This window comes from Lagopus muta, chromosome 17 (genome assembly GCF_023343835.1).
Source record: "Lagopus muta isolate bLagMut1 chromosome 17, bLagMut1 primary, whole genome shotgun sequence".
Taxonomy (NCBI): Eukaryota; Metazoa; Chordata; class Aves; order Galliformes; family Phasianidae; genus Lagopus; species Lagopus muta.
In genome coordinates this window covers 5,004,001-5,017,903 of record NC_064449.1, presented here as the reverse complement: position 1 = coordinate 5,017,903, position 13,903 = coordinate 5,004,001, and the positions used below count along the sequence as shown (strand labels likewise).

The 13,903-nt window shown below is 45.6% G+C and overlaps 2 protein-coding genes across 10 annotated transcripts; one reads left to right on the top strand and one right to left on the bottom strand.

The window, feature by feature from the left end:
* Positions 1-31: 31 nt before the first annotated feature.
* Positions 32-3,610, top strand: HSCB (HscB mitochondrial iron-sulfur cluster cochaperone). Of its 3 annotated transcripts, none has more exons than XM_048964329.1 (6): positions 32-285; positions 355-451; positions 953-1,039; positions 1,161-1,305; positions 1,943-1,990; positions 2,773-3,610. In XM_048964329.1, exons 1-6 carry the CDS (start codon positions 59-61, stop codon positions 2,862-2,864), a joined length of 696 nt encoding a protein of 231 aa, XP_048820286.1. In that variant the 5' UTR covers positions 32-58; the 3' UTR covers positions 2,865-3,610. The 3 variants fall into 3 exon arrangements, with proteins under 3 accessions (XP_048820286.1, XP_048820285.1, XP_048820287.1); XM_048964328.1 differs by having other exon boundaries at positions 950-1,039; XM_048964330.1 differs by lacking the exons at positions 1,943-1,990; positions 2,773-3,610 and adding an exon at positions 1,684-1,817 and having other exon boundaries at positions 950-1,039.
* On the bottom strand, positions 3,503-13,825 carry LOC125701809 (solute carrier family 2, facilitated glucose transporter member 11-like). 7 transcript variants are annotated; one of them, XM_048964317.1, is made up of 13 exons: positions 13,678-13,825; positions 13,160-13,245; positions 10,946-11,044; positions 10,537-10,697; positions 10,084-10,208; positions 9,098-9,227; positions 7,819-7,967; positions 6,689-6,876; positions 6,461-6,571; positions 6,263-6,364; positions 5,513-5,588; positions 4,922-5,049; positions 3,503-4,402 (listed from the first exon to the last, which is right to left on the bottom strand). In XM_048964317.1, the coding sequence occupies exons 2-13, from the start codon at positions 13,193-13,195 to the stop codon at positions 4,199-4,201; spliced, it is 1,509 nt and encodes a 502-aa protein (XP_048820274.1). In that variant the 5' UTR covers positions 13,196-13,245; positions 13,678-13,825; the 3' UTR covers positions 3,503-4,198. The 7 variants fall into 7 exon arrangements, with proteins under 7 accessions (XP_048820274.1, XP_048820275.1, XP_048820273.1 ...); XM_048964318.1 differs by lacking the exon at positions 13,160-13,245; XM_048964316.1 differs by lacking the exon at positions 13,678-13,825 and having other exon boundaries at positions 13,160-13,670.
* Positions 13,826-13,903: the final 78 nt, after the last annotated feature.

The window sequence follows — 13,903 nt, the reverse complement described above, 5'->3', positions numbered from 1 at the left end:
GCGGCGCGGCGCCGCGCGGGGCCGTCGGGATCCGTAGTGCGGAGGACGCGGCGCGGGGATGCGGGCGGCGCTGCGGCTGCAGTTCGGCCGGACGCGGTGGGCGCTCCGCGTCTCGGAGGCGGCCCCCCGGCCACGCTGCGTCGGGCCCGGCTCCGCCCCGTCCCCGCGGTGCTGGAGCTGCGGCGGCGCTCTCTCCGGCGTGGACGCGGTCCCGCACTTCTGCCCCCGCTGCCGGGCCCTGCAGCCGCCGGAGTCTCGGCCCGACCTCTTCCGCCTCATGGAGTGGTGAGTGCCGGCGGGGCGGACTCGGGCGGAGCGGGCCGCGCTCCTCACGCCGCCTTCTGTCGCCCGCAGTGACCGCTCCTTCCGCCTCGACGCGCAGCGGCTGCAGCGGCGGTTCCGGAGCCTTCAGCGCGCGCTGCACCCCGACCGCTTCGGCCGCAGACCGGCGGTGAGTGCGGAACCCGGGGAACGAGCGCTGTGTCGGCTCCGAGCTGGGGTACTGCGCCGCGCGGGGTTGCCGCAGAGATTCATGGAGTCCTACAACCGCCTGAGTCGGAAAGGAGCCCCGAAGGCCGTCTGTTCCCACTGCCTGCAGTGCACAGGGACACCCACAGCTCCAGCAGTGCTCACAGCCCCGTCCCCTGAGCGTGGCTGTGTGCAGGGATGGGGCAGCACCAGCTCTCTGGGCACCCTGTGCAGTGCCTCACCGCCCTCAGTGTCAAAACTTCTTCTGTATATCCAATTTAAATCTCCCCTCTTTGAGTTTGAAACCATTTCCCCTTGTCCCATCACAACAGACCCTGCTAAAAAGTCTGTCCCTACAGCCCCCATAGATACTGATGGTGACACAGTGCTGCTGTGCTGCTTGTGACCTTAGGTAACAGCAAGCAATGTGTTTCAGTCACTGCTTATTGATGCATTTCTGTTACTCCTCTTCCACCGGCAGCAGGAGCAGCGCTACTCGGAGCAGCACTCCTCCCTCGTGAACAAGGCCTACCAGACGCTGCTGCACCCCCTGAGCCGCGGCCTCTACCTGGTGAGTGCTGGGATGGGCAGATGCACACACCCGCCTTGGGGCTGCTGGCACACACAGCCAGTCGGTTGCACACTCAAAGGGTGTGATATTCACATTTCCAAATTGCTGGTTTTTCCTCCAGCTGGAGCTGAGCGGGGTGGAGCCGGCCCAGGAGACGGACTCTGATGCAGATTCAGAGTTTCTCATGGAAATCATGGAAATCAATGAGAAACTAGCAGAGCCTAAGAATGATGAGGCACTTGGAGAAATAGAAACTTTAATTAAAGGTGGGCAGAGCTCTGATGGTTTTGTACAGAATAGTTTTACATCTTTGTACTTTGTATAATACAGAAGTCTTTCAGAAGACTTTTCTGCTTTAGGTATTTTGGCATTGCTGTCACTAAATTCTGTTACTTTTGAATGAACTTGCTGCGTATTTTTTTCCCCACAAGATAAGAATGCTGTCTTTCCTAATTCATGTCATCTAAAAATCCAATCTAGCTTAAGAAAATCCGTATAACAGTACCTATTCTGATGGCAAAATAGGTCTGTGTATTGATCAGAAAAAGAATTACATTCCATCTCCAGCAGACCGCAGCAAGGAGAATTATCAGAGACACAGTGTGCAATTACAGCTTCTTATTTCTGTCTACCAAAATATGTAGAGTTTACTTAATGCTGAGGAAGAATCCTGGGTGCAGTGTTGGAGATCAAAGCAACTTAAGCTGCTGGGAAGTGAGTGACCACTGTTTTGTGGGTACTGCTGTCTGTAAGGCCGTCTCAATAAAGAACCACTTGTGGAATGGTAATGAAAAGAACTGACAGTGCTAACACAGTGAGCTCTCATCTTCCAAAGGACCACACCACGGTCTGAATGCAGCTGTGTTATGGAACAAAATCTGAGTAAAATGATTTGTTTTACAGATAGACAAGAAGAACTGACCGAAGAGGTGACTGCAGCTTTTGAAAGAGGTAGTTGTTTTATTAAGTATTCAGCTGCCATAAATGTATCAGTTATAAATGGCAAAAACACATTCTGCTATTGAGAATAAATGGGCAGGAGCTCAAACCATTCCAGACAAGGTTTTGATACTGGGGAGCAGTCCTTATGTTTCTCTTCTAGGCCTCACAATTTCTTTACTGTTAGGCTTACATGGCATGCGTTGCAATCCTAAAACATGATGTGGAAAGTACTAGCAGCACATGAAGCACGAGAACCTTATCGTTTGCTGTTCTTTGTACAGGGAGCATTGAGGACTGCATTGCATCTATCCTTCAGCAGCCATCCTTCCCCTCCCATTAATAGTTTAATTAAGGAGCAGTTGTTTCAGTATCATTTCTGGAATTGCCCCTTTGTGTACCACAGTGCTACCAACTGTATTTTTCAGTGATGGCAGTTGGTTTAAGAATATACATTCCCCCTACAAAAATGCTTTGTCTCCTCTATGTACCTAAAATTACCCGCTGTCTACATCACCACCACAGCCACCTCACAGAAGAGTTACTAAAGAGCATTTGTGCCCTATTTCCTTCCTCAGTTCTTGTTTTATGGAACACCTCCACTAGGGAGCTCCAAACTTCCCAACAGAAGTAGCAGCAGGCACCACATATTCCTCAGTGCATGGGCTCTCACAGCTTGCAGTTCTTGGTTCTGAAACAGCTGCTGGCAAGGGAATCTTGAGATTCATTTTGAAAATGAAAACTGTGTCCTCCTTCTGTTAAATAATCCTCTAATTAATTTTATTTCCTTGCAGGTGACCTTCAGGAAGCTAAGAAGCTTCTAGCCAAAATGAAGTACTTTGCAAACTTAGAGGACAAACTAAAGAACAAGAAGATCCCTTCCTGATAGTGCCTCCTTTACCATTAAGAATTAACGTAATGTTTAATTAAACTGCTGATTTAGTAACCAAACCCAGACAAATGGTGTTTGCCTCCTACGCCTCTGTTAGAAGCTTTAATTCTGAGAGAAAGAAGGCAAACAGAACGCAGTGCTGGCTGCAGCATCCAGTCACTTACAGCTGGGAGCAGGCCATGCTTACAGCCAGGAGAAGCTGCACTGTGTGCCTAAGATTACTGTCCTCAGAGTTACAGGTGTGGAAGTCATCAGAGAGACACAAACTGCATGCAATTATGGCTTCTTACTTTTGTCTACTAAAACATGTAGAGTTTGTTTTATGTTGAGGGAAGTCCTGGGTGCAGTGTTGGAGGATCAAAGGGAAAGCTTGTTCAGCTCTGCTGTTCAGCTCTGCCTCATCCCCTGGGATGCATCCTACCCACCCACCTTGGAAAAAAATCTTTAAAAGTGAAATGATTTTGATTTTGTTTTCTTACCATCACCTGTCCTTTCTGCTCCTTTGTACTTTTGGGGACGTTGATTTCAATGAAGGATGTTTCCTGGCCCAAAAATGAGCAGAAGTTTTAAAGCCCTGTTAGATAGTTTGAAGTATGAAGACATGAGGACGGGGAAAAAACAAAAAGCACAACTCAAAGACCAGCAACTGTTTTATTATTACTGTTTTAGGAAACAAAGCTTTCTAATAAACCTCATCATTACTTAAGATAATCTAATAAAGATAAATCACATCAGCATCACACTGCCTTGATTGCTTTGAGATGGACTGCACACGTCTGTGCAGGAGAACCAGCAGGGATGTAATGTCCTTAAATCTTACTCAGATTATTTCAATTAAAAAGCAGCAGCTACAGACCTCACATTAATGCACTGAGTAGAATATTTCAAACAGCAGCTCTGCAGTGGGTCAGCTCATGTTTGGGTTGAACACCTCAGACCCCAAGCTACAAATTCTTCAGTAAAGCACTAACAGGTGCTTGGATCTGAAAAAGGAGCTCAGAACTACAAGAGCTCCTGCAGTTTGGTGCCATCCACAGGCATGGGCTGGAGGCAGTGAGGAGTGGAATTCATTCAGCAGCCACTGCCACCATTTCTGCATCTTACATCAAGTTTTATCTAAACAGAGTCTTCTGTGTAATGCATTCTAACAGCAGTTCAGCAGTATCTGTTTTAACAGCATTTTAGGAAGATTGCCTTCACTTAAACTTCCTCTCAATATGCAGGAGGAAGTAATAAACTACTTGTTCACAGTGTTACAGCGCTCATTTAGAGGACACCATTTGTAATTCTCATTAAGGTCATTCAGTTACAGCTTTGAAAATACTTTGTTAATATTCATCACGGAGTTGGCTTCTTTCATTAAGCTCTGTTTCCTTTTCTTTGCTTTTTCCTCCAAAATTAAGTTTGTGAAATTCCTTTTTGATCTCCAGAAAAGATTTGTTTTTTGTCTCAGGAATTACCAGGAAGATGAAAGCAGCAACAAAGGAGCACTCCAGTAAGAACACCACAAAACAGTACTGCTTCAGTCCTTTCTGAAAATAAATGGCATTTATGATTGCAGCAAAGCAAAGCACAGCAGTGGGTTCTGGAAAACAAAGAGCCTGTTTTGTTTTTCATGGTAACCTGAGTGCCTGACAGTCAGTGGGCTCCCAGAGAACACAGACCCAGCAGCCCTGAGTGCAACTTCTGCCTCTGCTTTGACACAAAAGCATACAGGATTATTAACAAACCTTTCATCTCACTGAAGTGCTGAGATTCAGCTTTACTAGTTTTGATATCTTCTGTTTTCCCTTTTGAATCTGAACCCCTCACGCCTTCCTTTCACTTTTTACTTAAAAATTTTAGGTGACAAACAGTAACAGAACGGTTTATTTTTATTTTTATTCTATTATTTATTTTTATTATTTTATTTATTAGTTACATTAGCTGAGGGTTTGTGTGCACCCAATGTTGATGTCTCACTTTATTAACAGAAGGCAGTTGGATGGAACCTTAGAGCAGAGTTCAGTGGAAGGTGAAGCAATCTGGAAAAACAAAGTATGCCAACTTACCACTATGAAAGGAAAAAGCATTCCAATGGTGAAGAAACTAATCCAGCTAACAGTCCCTCCAATCATGCAGGCAGCAGGACGTGAAGACTGCACAAAGATTTCAGCTGTCAGCGTGTTGGTTATGCCACCTGGGGAGTGTGAGAGACAGCAGGTGATTGTGGCAGTGGCTGTTCACAAAGTGCTCCTAATGGCAACAAGAGCTGCCATTTTTAATGGCACTCAATGGCACTTTAATGGCAGTCCCTGCCCGCACAGTGAGCTTCTAAAGGGGGCCTGTTTCAGTAGGACAGCTCAGGCACCAAAGGTCCCTTTAAAAGTGTAACAGGTTTTTTCTTGCTTCTTGCCTGAATGGAAGGCCAGAACTAAGAGCCCCACCTGACACACAGCTGACCCTGACAAGAACACAGCCCGAGCCTCAGTTTCAGCTTATGTGATGCTATTCATTCTGATGAACTGTCAGACTTGCATTCCTTAATGAGAGCCCTGGCAGACTTAAGTAAATACACTGCTTACACAGCAGTTGCTCACGTTTCTCCTTACACCCTCCAACACACAGCTGAGCATTTTAAAACATCCTTTACTGAGCTGTACCTGGTCCCAGCCCAAAGCTCAGAATGAAGGCAAATATCGACATCATGCTCACGTATGGCACCCAGGGGTACAGCTCCTGGAACAGAGAGAATGAAAAGCTTCAGTTTGTATTTCAGTAATCTAGATCTAGCTTAAGTTACACATTCCTCAGTTCTTTTATTTCAAGTAAGACCAACAGTCATTCACTGATGCTTTTAACAGGAACTGCTTCAGAGAAAGTCAATATTGCTAACCTCAGATTTTACCAGATGGCTTCTAATACTTCTGTCAAGATTTATCATCAGTTCTCTGAGGTGAAAACAGCATCAGCGTGGAAAATAATTACTACTAGTTCAACATTGTGTCAGTGCTTATTTTGACAGAATGATCCTATGAGTTACCCAATTACCTTTGAGCACTCAAAGTAAACAGATTTTCCTCACTGCATTGTTTATATGTACATAAAGTTCAACAGTGCAGTAAAGAAGCACTAGGATTGCTAGAGATGCATGCATACAAAACTAAGGACGGTACAAACATTATTATTGCACAGTTCTGTCAGTATTAAACACAGCTTTAAAACAAATACAGGACCAAATCTTCTGAGAGCTCTCTCTTACAGAAACAGCTCCAGAATCAAATCTTTCAACTGTTGCCATTTTTTACAGTGCCATTCAGCACAGCCCAGCTCCCACCTTCCAGCTTTGAGCATCACAGATTCACACTCACTGTTAGTTACATCATGTAACAAAAATGAGTCCTACTGTACACCTGGTAAGTCAGAGAGAACGTTAAAACAATGCTCCAGAGGGTCATAAGGAGGTATCCCCCGAGGATGAGGCATCTTCTCCCCACGCGGTCTATCAGTAAACCCTATGGACAAGACAATGTTTTGTTACCATACTGTGCTGGTATTTACCAACATCAGATTGTTACAGTCTTACTGAAGGCAGAGGAATTGTTGCATACACAGGTGAGTGCTGTGAGGCATTCACAAGCTCCAGTGCCAAGAGTCACATAGGGGATTTTTTCAGCCGAGATCCCAGCTTGCTCGAAAACATAGGTTGCATAGAAATAAATCTACAAAGGGGGGAAAAAAAGCAGAATTAAGCTTTTGCAGTAGGTAAACTGTCAGCTGGAGGCAAGATCACGTTCATATTAATCATACATCTGAATCTATTTTATATTGTGACTTACAGCATTTATCCCACTGAGCTGCTGGCCCATGGTCATCACAACCACAGTAACGAGCTGCCATCGCACAGCACGATCGGTGAAGAGCTGCCAGGGCTTCTTGGGTTTCTCCCCATCTAAGGCAAAGCATTCCCGCTGTATGTCTTCCATCTCCCTTTGATACTGCGAAGAACCATGAAATCTCTTCAAAGCTAAAAACAAAACACCACAACACTCAGTTTGACCTATTCCACAGCTTCTGGAAACTCATCTCTTCTCACAAGGACCCAACCTTTGCTAAAATACAAAAGTTTTCTACTTTAAGAAGCTAAGAAAAGCAGCTATTTGCTTTGTGACTTATTTTTTTGCTTGCTGATTGTGATGCTGTAATGAGATGATAATAGCAGGGTGGCAAAGCCTTTGGCTGCAGCAAATTGAATGAGCCCAAACGCAGCAGTCATGGATACAGCAATAAAAGAAAAGAGCTGCTTACCTTTGAAGGCCTCAGGGAGGCAGGGATCTCCATTAGGAGATGCCCTCACCTCCACTGCCAACCCTGAAATGAAGGCTGGCAAGGGGTGGATCCTGGCTCCAGCCCTTCTGGTCACTCAGGTTACACCTGAGCTCCCCTGGGCTGGCCCTGCCTTCCTACCAGGTGCTCAATCACTGCTTCAGGCCATGACAGCATTTCCACTACACTGGTATTCTAGAAGGACGTTTACCCTCTTTACTCGTGTTTTGCTGTGGTGGATTAAAAGATTTGAGGCATTCCTTTTATTTACGTTAAATATCTGACCTTGAAACATTCCCAAGGCAAACTGCTTGGAATTGTTCTACATCTGGGCCACAAACTGCCAAAGTCTTTTCACTGGAGGACATTCAAAGCAGTCTACCATCTTCTGCTTAAATTCCAGACAAACCACATCTTTTGTTACACCCATGTCTTTAATTTTGCCAGTGGGATGAATTTAGTGGACTGCAGGGAAGAAGATAACTTTCTTGATTCTTGTAAAGCAAAATACTACCTGAAGTCATCTGGATGGAAGACCAAAGGCTGTGTAATGTTGTGCTGATAAAGAGAAAAGTGAAATCTGGAACCCAATGTGCTCATCACAACCTTCTGAAGATGGAGAGAAAGAACCACTGTGAGTTACCTTTGGCACAGCTCAGCTCATCACCTCTATCAATAAGAAGATATCTGGGACTTTCAGGAAACCATGGCAGGAACAAAAGTTGGGCAAATGCTGGAACACAGCTGCTGGACAGCAAAAGTGGCCAATAGGCTTCTGCACCTAGTATTTCTCTGAGAGATGTGGGGAGAAAGCAAGATGTTTGACCTTCATTAAACACTTCTTGTAACCTGTTCCTACATACTGTGAACCTCAACAGAAAGAGGCTTGCAAAGCATTTTCCACCCACTTTGAAAACAGGCTTCAGTCAGGAAGAAACAAGCAATGCTGCTTTCCTGCTGCTTACTGCTGTGCTGACTCCAATAATTAGTTTCAGAGTTGCTGTGGCAGTGTTTTCTAGCAATACAGGAATGTAAAAGCATCAGAACTTCACCTCAAGCTTAGTACTGAAGCTCCCAATGCTTTTGAGAACGATACAATAATTCGCCTTTGAAAGGAAAGCAGAAGGTTGCCTGATCCCATTCAGAGCTGATTAATGAGGTGTATTTACATAGAAATTAATTGTTGAAATTGGTACAAGTTGGAATCAACAGGACGAGGAATGGTGGGCAACAGAAACTTATCCAATAGAAAGCATTTTGCATTTTAAGTACTGACCTCAGATTAGCCAGTCTAAGTTTGTATTCTAATTTATTTTGTAGCACTTCACAGCTACAACAATCAGCACAATCAGTTAATTCAGAAGATGGAATAAGGAAAAAGGAACTTTTAAGGGCCTTGGATAGTGGGACAGGGAGAAGAGGAAAGAAAAGATGAGGCAGATAACATGCTGTGACACATTAGGGCAGGAGGAAGCTTGTGGCAGACTTCATCAGAGAAGCTTTTCATCTACAGTTTTTTGGAAACCAACTGCACAAAGTCCCCAGCAACCTCATCTGTTCTCACAAAGGATAAAAACAGCAGCAGTGCTGTTATAAAGAAATTCAGAGGCCCTCCCTCAAGCCCTGTCATATGCGTTTAGTTGTAACCCACTGTCCCCAGCAAAAACATGAACTGTGCCCATTTACTGGTGCCATTCTCTTTGACATATCTAAACTGAGAATAATTCCCTTGGGACATGGATAGTAGACAGTTGGGAGTTTTAAGAACAAAATGGCAGAAGTAGCTTTTCCAGGTTTTTGTGTTACACCTTCTTTATAAGTTGCTCAGTAGTGCTACAGTGAGGATCCTTCAGGAAGCTGCAGGGAATTGCAGTTCCTTACACACAAGTAATGCGAGGTAGAAAAGTACATGTATTTCTAACCTCAAACCAATTATTTGTCCTGACAGAATGCCCCCAGTCAGAAAGATGGAGCTACCCATGGCCATGCCTCCTCGGAGATGTTTTGGGGCAACCTCCCCAAGGTACAAGGGTTGCACACAGAGCCCAACACCTGCAAAGGAGAAACATTTCTCTATGAACAGACTGTACCTTCGCAGTTTTTCATACATCATACGATATTCAGCACTTAACCCTGTGCTCAAGAACATTGTTCCTTCACCAGACTCTGGTTATTGAACAATGATGTCATTAGTGAAATATTATATTATTCTGGCTAATTACAACCACACAAAGATATGGGTGTTCATGCCTTTACAAACAGGTGTAATACTATAATGAGATGGAGAGTACCATGATAATAGCAGGGTGGCAAATCTTTGGCTGCAGCAAATGAAAACTAGCCCACACGCAACAGACACTGCACAGATCTGTTATATTGCAGCCACAGATACTGCAATGAAGGAAAAGAGCTGCTTGCCTTCAGAAAGCCTCAGATAAGCAGGGATCTCCAGCAAGAAAAGCCCTCACCTCCTCTGCCAACCCTTAAACGAGGGCTGGGAAGGGCTGCATCCTGGCTACACCCCTTCTGGTTATTCAGGTACATTGCATGCACCTGAGCTCTCCTGGGTTGGCCCTGCCTTCCCACCAGGTGCTCCATCACTGCTTCAGGCTGCGACTCAACATTTCCACTACAAGTCACACTATGGTAGGACAGCATTACAGGACTTGAGTCTTTTCACGCACCAAGTTTTGCTTTGAAATATAACACTTAACCAAAACACATAGGAAATGGGACTTGTTCTGTGAATTTACCTGCCTTCAGAGTCCAAATTAAACTACAGAATGTCTTTCAGATCAAATCTACAAAGCAGCACACAAAGACGTAATGCAATATCTAAAGACTCACCGGTAACATTAAGTCATCATACACCACAGCTTATTGAAAGCAGGGATAGGAGATCTCTTACCTGAATTTATACCAATCAAAAACCTTCCGACAATCAGCAACTCAAACAATCCTGTTGGAAAACTGATCCCCATTAAAATGGCAGCCAGTATGGCTATAATGTTATTCATCAGAAGGGCTCCTTTCCTGAAGGGGAAAAAAAAAAAAAGCTTTATTTTTTGGTAATATGGACAAATGGGCTTTGGAAGCGACATGCTGCTCACTGGAAATCTGTTCACTCACATCTGAAAACAGCATTGGCAAGGCAGGAACATGGCTTTGTTCATTCACACTGTGTTTATATGGAATGTTAATGAAATATTTCACATCACACAGCACGTCCTTACCATTAATACAGGGCACACACTTGTGGGAGATGTGTTTTCACACAGTATTTCCATACTCTTGGAAGCACTCCTAGGAAGAAAGTAGGAAAAGAAAACGTGTTCTGTCTGTGCCTGTCCCTGTAACTCACCTGCCCAGCTGAATGGCCATGCTGCCTCCAATCAGGGCTCCACACAGGCCACCAAGTGAAAAGATAGAAGCAATGACAGACCAAAGAAAAGTCAGCAGGTTGGGATTGAGTTCCACGTGATAACGACTGGCCCAGGTTTCATTTAAGAACTTGTGTATGTGCTGCAGTAGAGAAAGAATGGTGTAAGTACAGCATTCCATCTAGCCCTACAGCGTGCTATTAGGAGTCACACCTAAATCCTGAAAGCAGGATCTTCTCTGACACAGCAGATAGATGCAGTTACAAATGCAACATTCCTGGCTCAAAGGAGTTACTTGTTACTTGTTACTTCTGTTACTTGTTTTGTTCTGTTAATTATTCTAACGCAGTTACACAGGATAGCTGAATTACCACAAAGCAGAATACTTACCTGAGTGGGGGCATTGATAATGGAAACGTTATATCCATACTGAAAGGTCCCTCCAATTCCCACCGAGCAAACAGCCAGAAACAAGGTCCAGCTGGGAAACTAGGGAACAAGAGAGTGAGGTATGAACACTGGCAGGCCCTCAAACTCACGTGTGCTTAACACCTAGGGGAAGAATCAGTGAGGTAATCATGGACTTTTTGGACTGTGAAAGTATTTGGTTAGAAAACAATACAAGCTCTCCAATATCTGCAGTGGGAGAAACATTTCACACTCATGTTGGTCACAGTTGTAGTATTTTCAAGGGATGCAAATGTGACAAACGTCCAGGTTAACCTTAGGATACACAACCACCACACAGCTGATGACATCTACTGAACTGTGGGCATCTGTTCTGCACCAACCATGCTGTTCATGGTCTCAATTTTTATACAGAATTTTAGGACCCAACAGGAATAAAATCAGAGCAACATTTCCATTAGATGCCCTGTGATTCCCTGAGGATAAAAAGTATTTATCTGAATGACAGCCAAGGCAATGAATTAAGAGTAAGCAATGAAGGTTGTAGCAAAGTGGCAGGAAAACAAAACCAACACATGCCAAATACAGGCACTGCCCACTCCAATCTTTCCATTAACCAAGTACCATCCACACACCTTGTGTGCCTCATGGGCTGCATGCCCTGTAACCACCTTCATTTTGCTTCCATAAGGTAAGCCCGTGGCAGCAGGCTCCCAACAGATGGTGCCGGGTGCCCTCTACCTCAGTTAAGAGGTGCTGATTTTTGGGCCAGCCCTTGCAGAACAGTTTGGAATGAGTAAAATAAGACCAAGAACCCCAACATCAGAAATACATGAATGGGAACTGGTTTCCTCTAGCAGCCCGTGATTAAATTCCACTTAAGTACAAACAAAACAGAGAAAAAGCAATGCTGATTACATCTCACAATTCACTTCTTGCTGAGAACTGTAATCTTTCCATTCCCATTTTATCTTCTTCCAACAATAATGTGAAGTTTTGTGCATAACTTCAATCTAAAATACTCCAAAGTCAAGATAATCCTGGCAGTGATTTTCTACGCCTGCTAAAGACACGGTTTTAATCTGCATAACAGAACTACAGCCATGGAAGCCTGCTTAGAGGGAACAAACAAGAAACAGCATAATCCTGAGCAAGAACTACAACAATGCAGCAGCAGCAACACAGCCATTAGAGCAGCACAGAGATTTGGTTCCCTAACGACCCACTTCTCTGAACAAGGCCTTCCTTCACCCCCACCTCATGCTCCTTATCTGCCAAGCAGCTGGGTAAGAATTCTTGTGATGAACTCCAAGCTCCATTCAGAGCAATCGCGAAAAATCACTATTTTACATTTATCAGAGTGCACCCCCAATAAATTACTCAATTTTGAAGGTTATCGTTACATTTTAATTGAAGTCGGAAATAGCATAGGAAGATTTATTTAATATTAAAGGTTTGCTATGCCTAATTGTGCATATATTCAAATGCCCCATATGCCATGAACACGTGCTACATGCGTACTAAGGCTGTTACATGCAGATGCACATCTCTGCAGCCACATCCCCCCACCTCTGTACCAGACACAGAAAGCTCCAGGACTAACAACGTACCTGCCCCATTACCAACACAAAGCCCCAGCAAGGCACCTAAGCCACGAATGGTTACAGAACACACCTTTGCAACACCTTATGCTCCCTGTTTGGTTACACGAGGTGTACCAGGCAGATTTACTGACTGTATACAACACGAGAGGTCAGCAAGCCCTGCGTGTAACATCTGCTATGATGAGCTGCAGGCTCATTCCTTCCTCCTATGCCCCTCTTGCTCTTTTGAGCCTCTGGTTCCAAAGTGAGAGCTAAAGTGAGAAGACGCTGCAGGGGGTCAGGAAAGGAGCCCAAGATCACTGACTCAAGCCATACACTTTGTTTTGCTATGACACCTCCACTTTTCCTCCTGCCCACGTCAGCCTGCTCATTCCCCTCATAAGCTGCGTCACATGTGTTGCAGTTTGGGCCCAGATTTCTTATCCCACAGACAACAGCCTCGTGTGTTTCACGAGTTATTGAACTCGTGATGGTTTATGAGCATTCCAAGAAATTAACCATGAAAAAGCTGGGAGTTACACAACCGTGCAGCACTGCTAGAGCCACAGACTTTTCACAGGACCCATCTGTGAGGCCACAGAGCTCCGCTTACCTTACTGGGCGCGCTCAGCAGGGGCCGGGACTCCATTCACAGCATGGGCTGAATTAGATTTCCTTTGCAAAAATTAGTAAACTACACTATAGGGATAAAAGGTGCCAAAGAAATTGAGTTATTTTTGTAGGAAAACACAGATGTTTGCACTCCACCTCCAGCCTGGGGAATCCTTCTCAACCCTTCTTAAGATGGAAATCAGAGCAGGTGAGGATGGAGGGGAGCTTAGAGATCCCCCAGCCCTGCCGTGTGCTGCCTGCCCGCAGCTCAGGCTGCCCAGGGCCCATCCGTGGCCTCAGGCACCTCCAGGGATGGAGCACCACAGCTCTGGGCAGCACTGCCCTAAAGTCCAACACTCATAAAGCCTCACAACAGCTGACAACAAAAGCTCGCAGCACGCCAGCAACAGCTCCCAGTAACACGTTTAACAGCAGCGCGCTCATACCACAGCACAAAACACCCTTCGGCCACCCGCCAGCGTCCGACCTCGCCTCCCAACGAGCCCCGCACGCCGTTACCTGGCGCTCCGCAGCCATGCCCGCCCGCAGCGCCGCTCAGCTCCCACCTGACCGGCTGCGATCCGCCCCGCGGGGATCGGCGGCACCGGGCGCACCGCGGCTCTGCCCCGCCGCTCCGTGACCGGGCTGCGGGCGGGCGGCGCTCGGGCAGGGCCGGGCGCTCTGCCCCGCGGCCGCGACGGCACCGCACGGCCACAACCGCAGCCCGAGCCCCGAGCCACGGCAC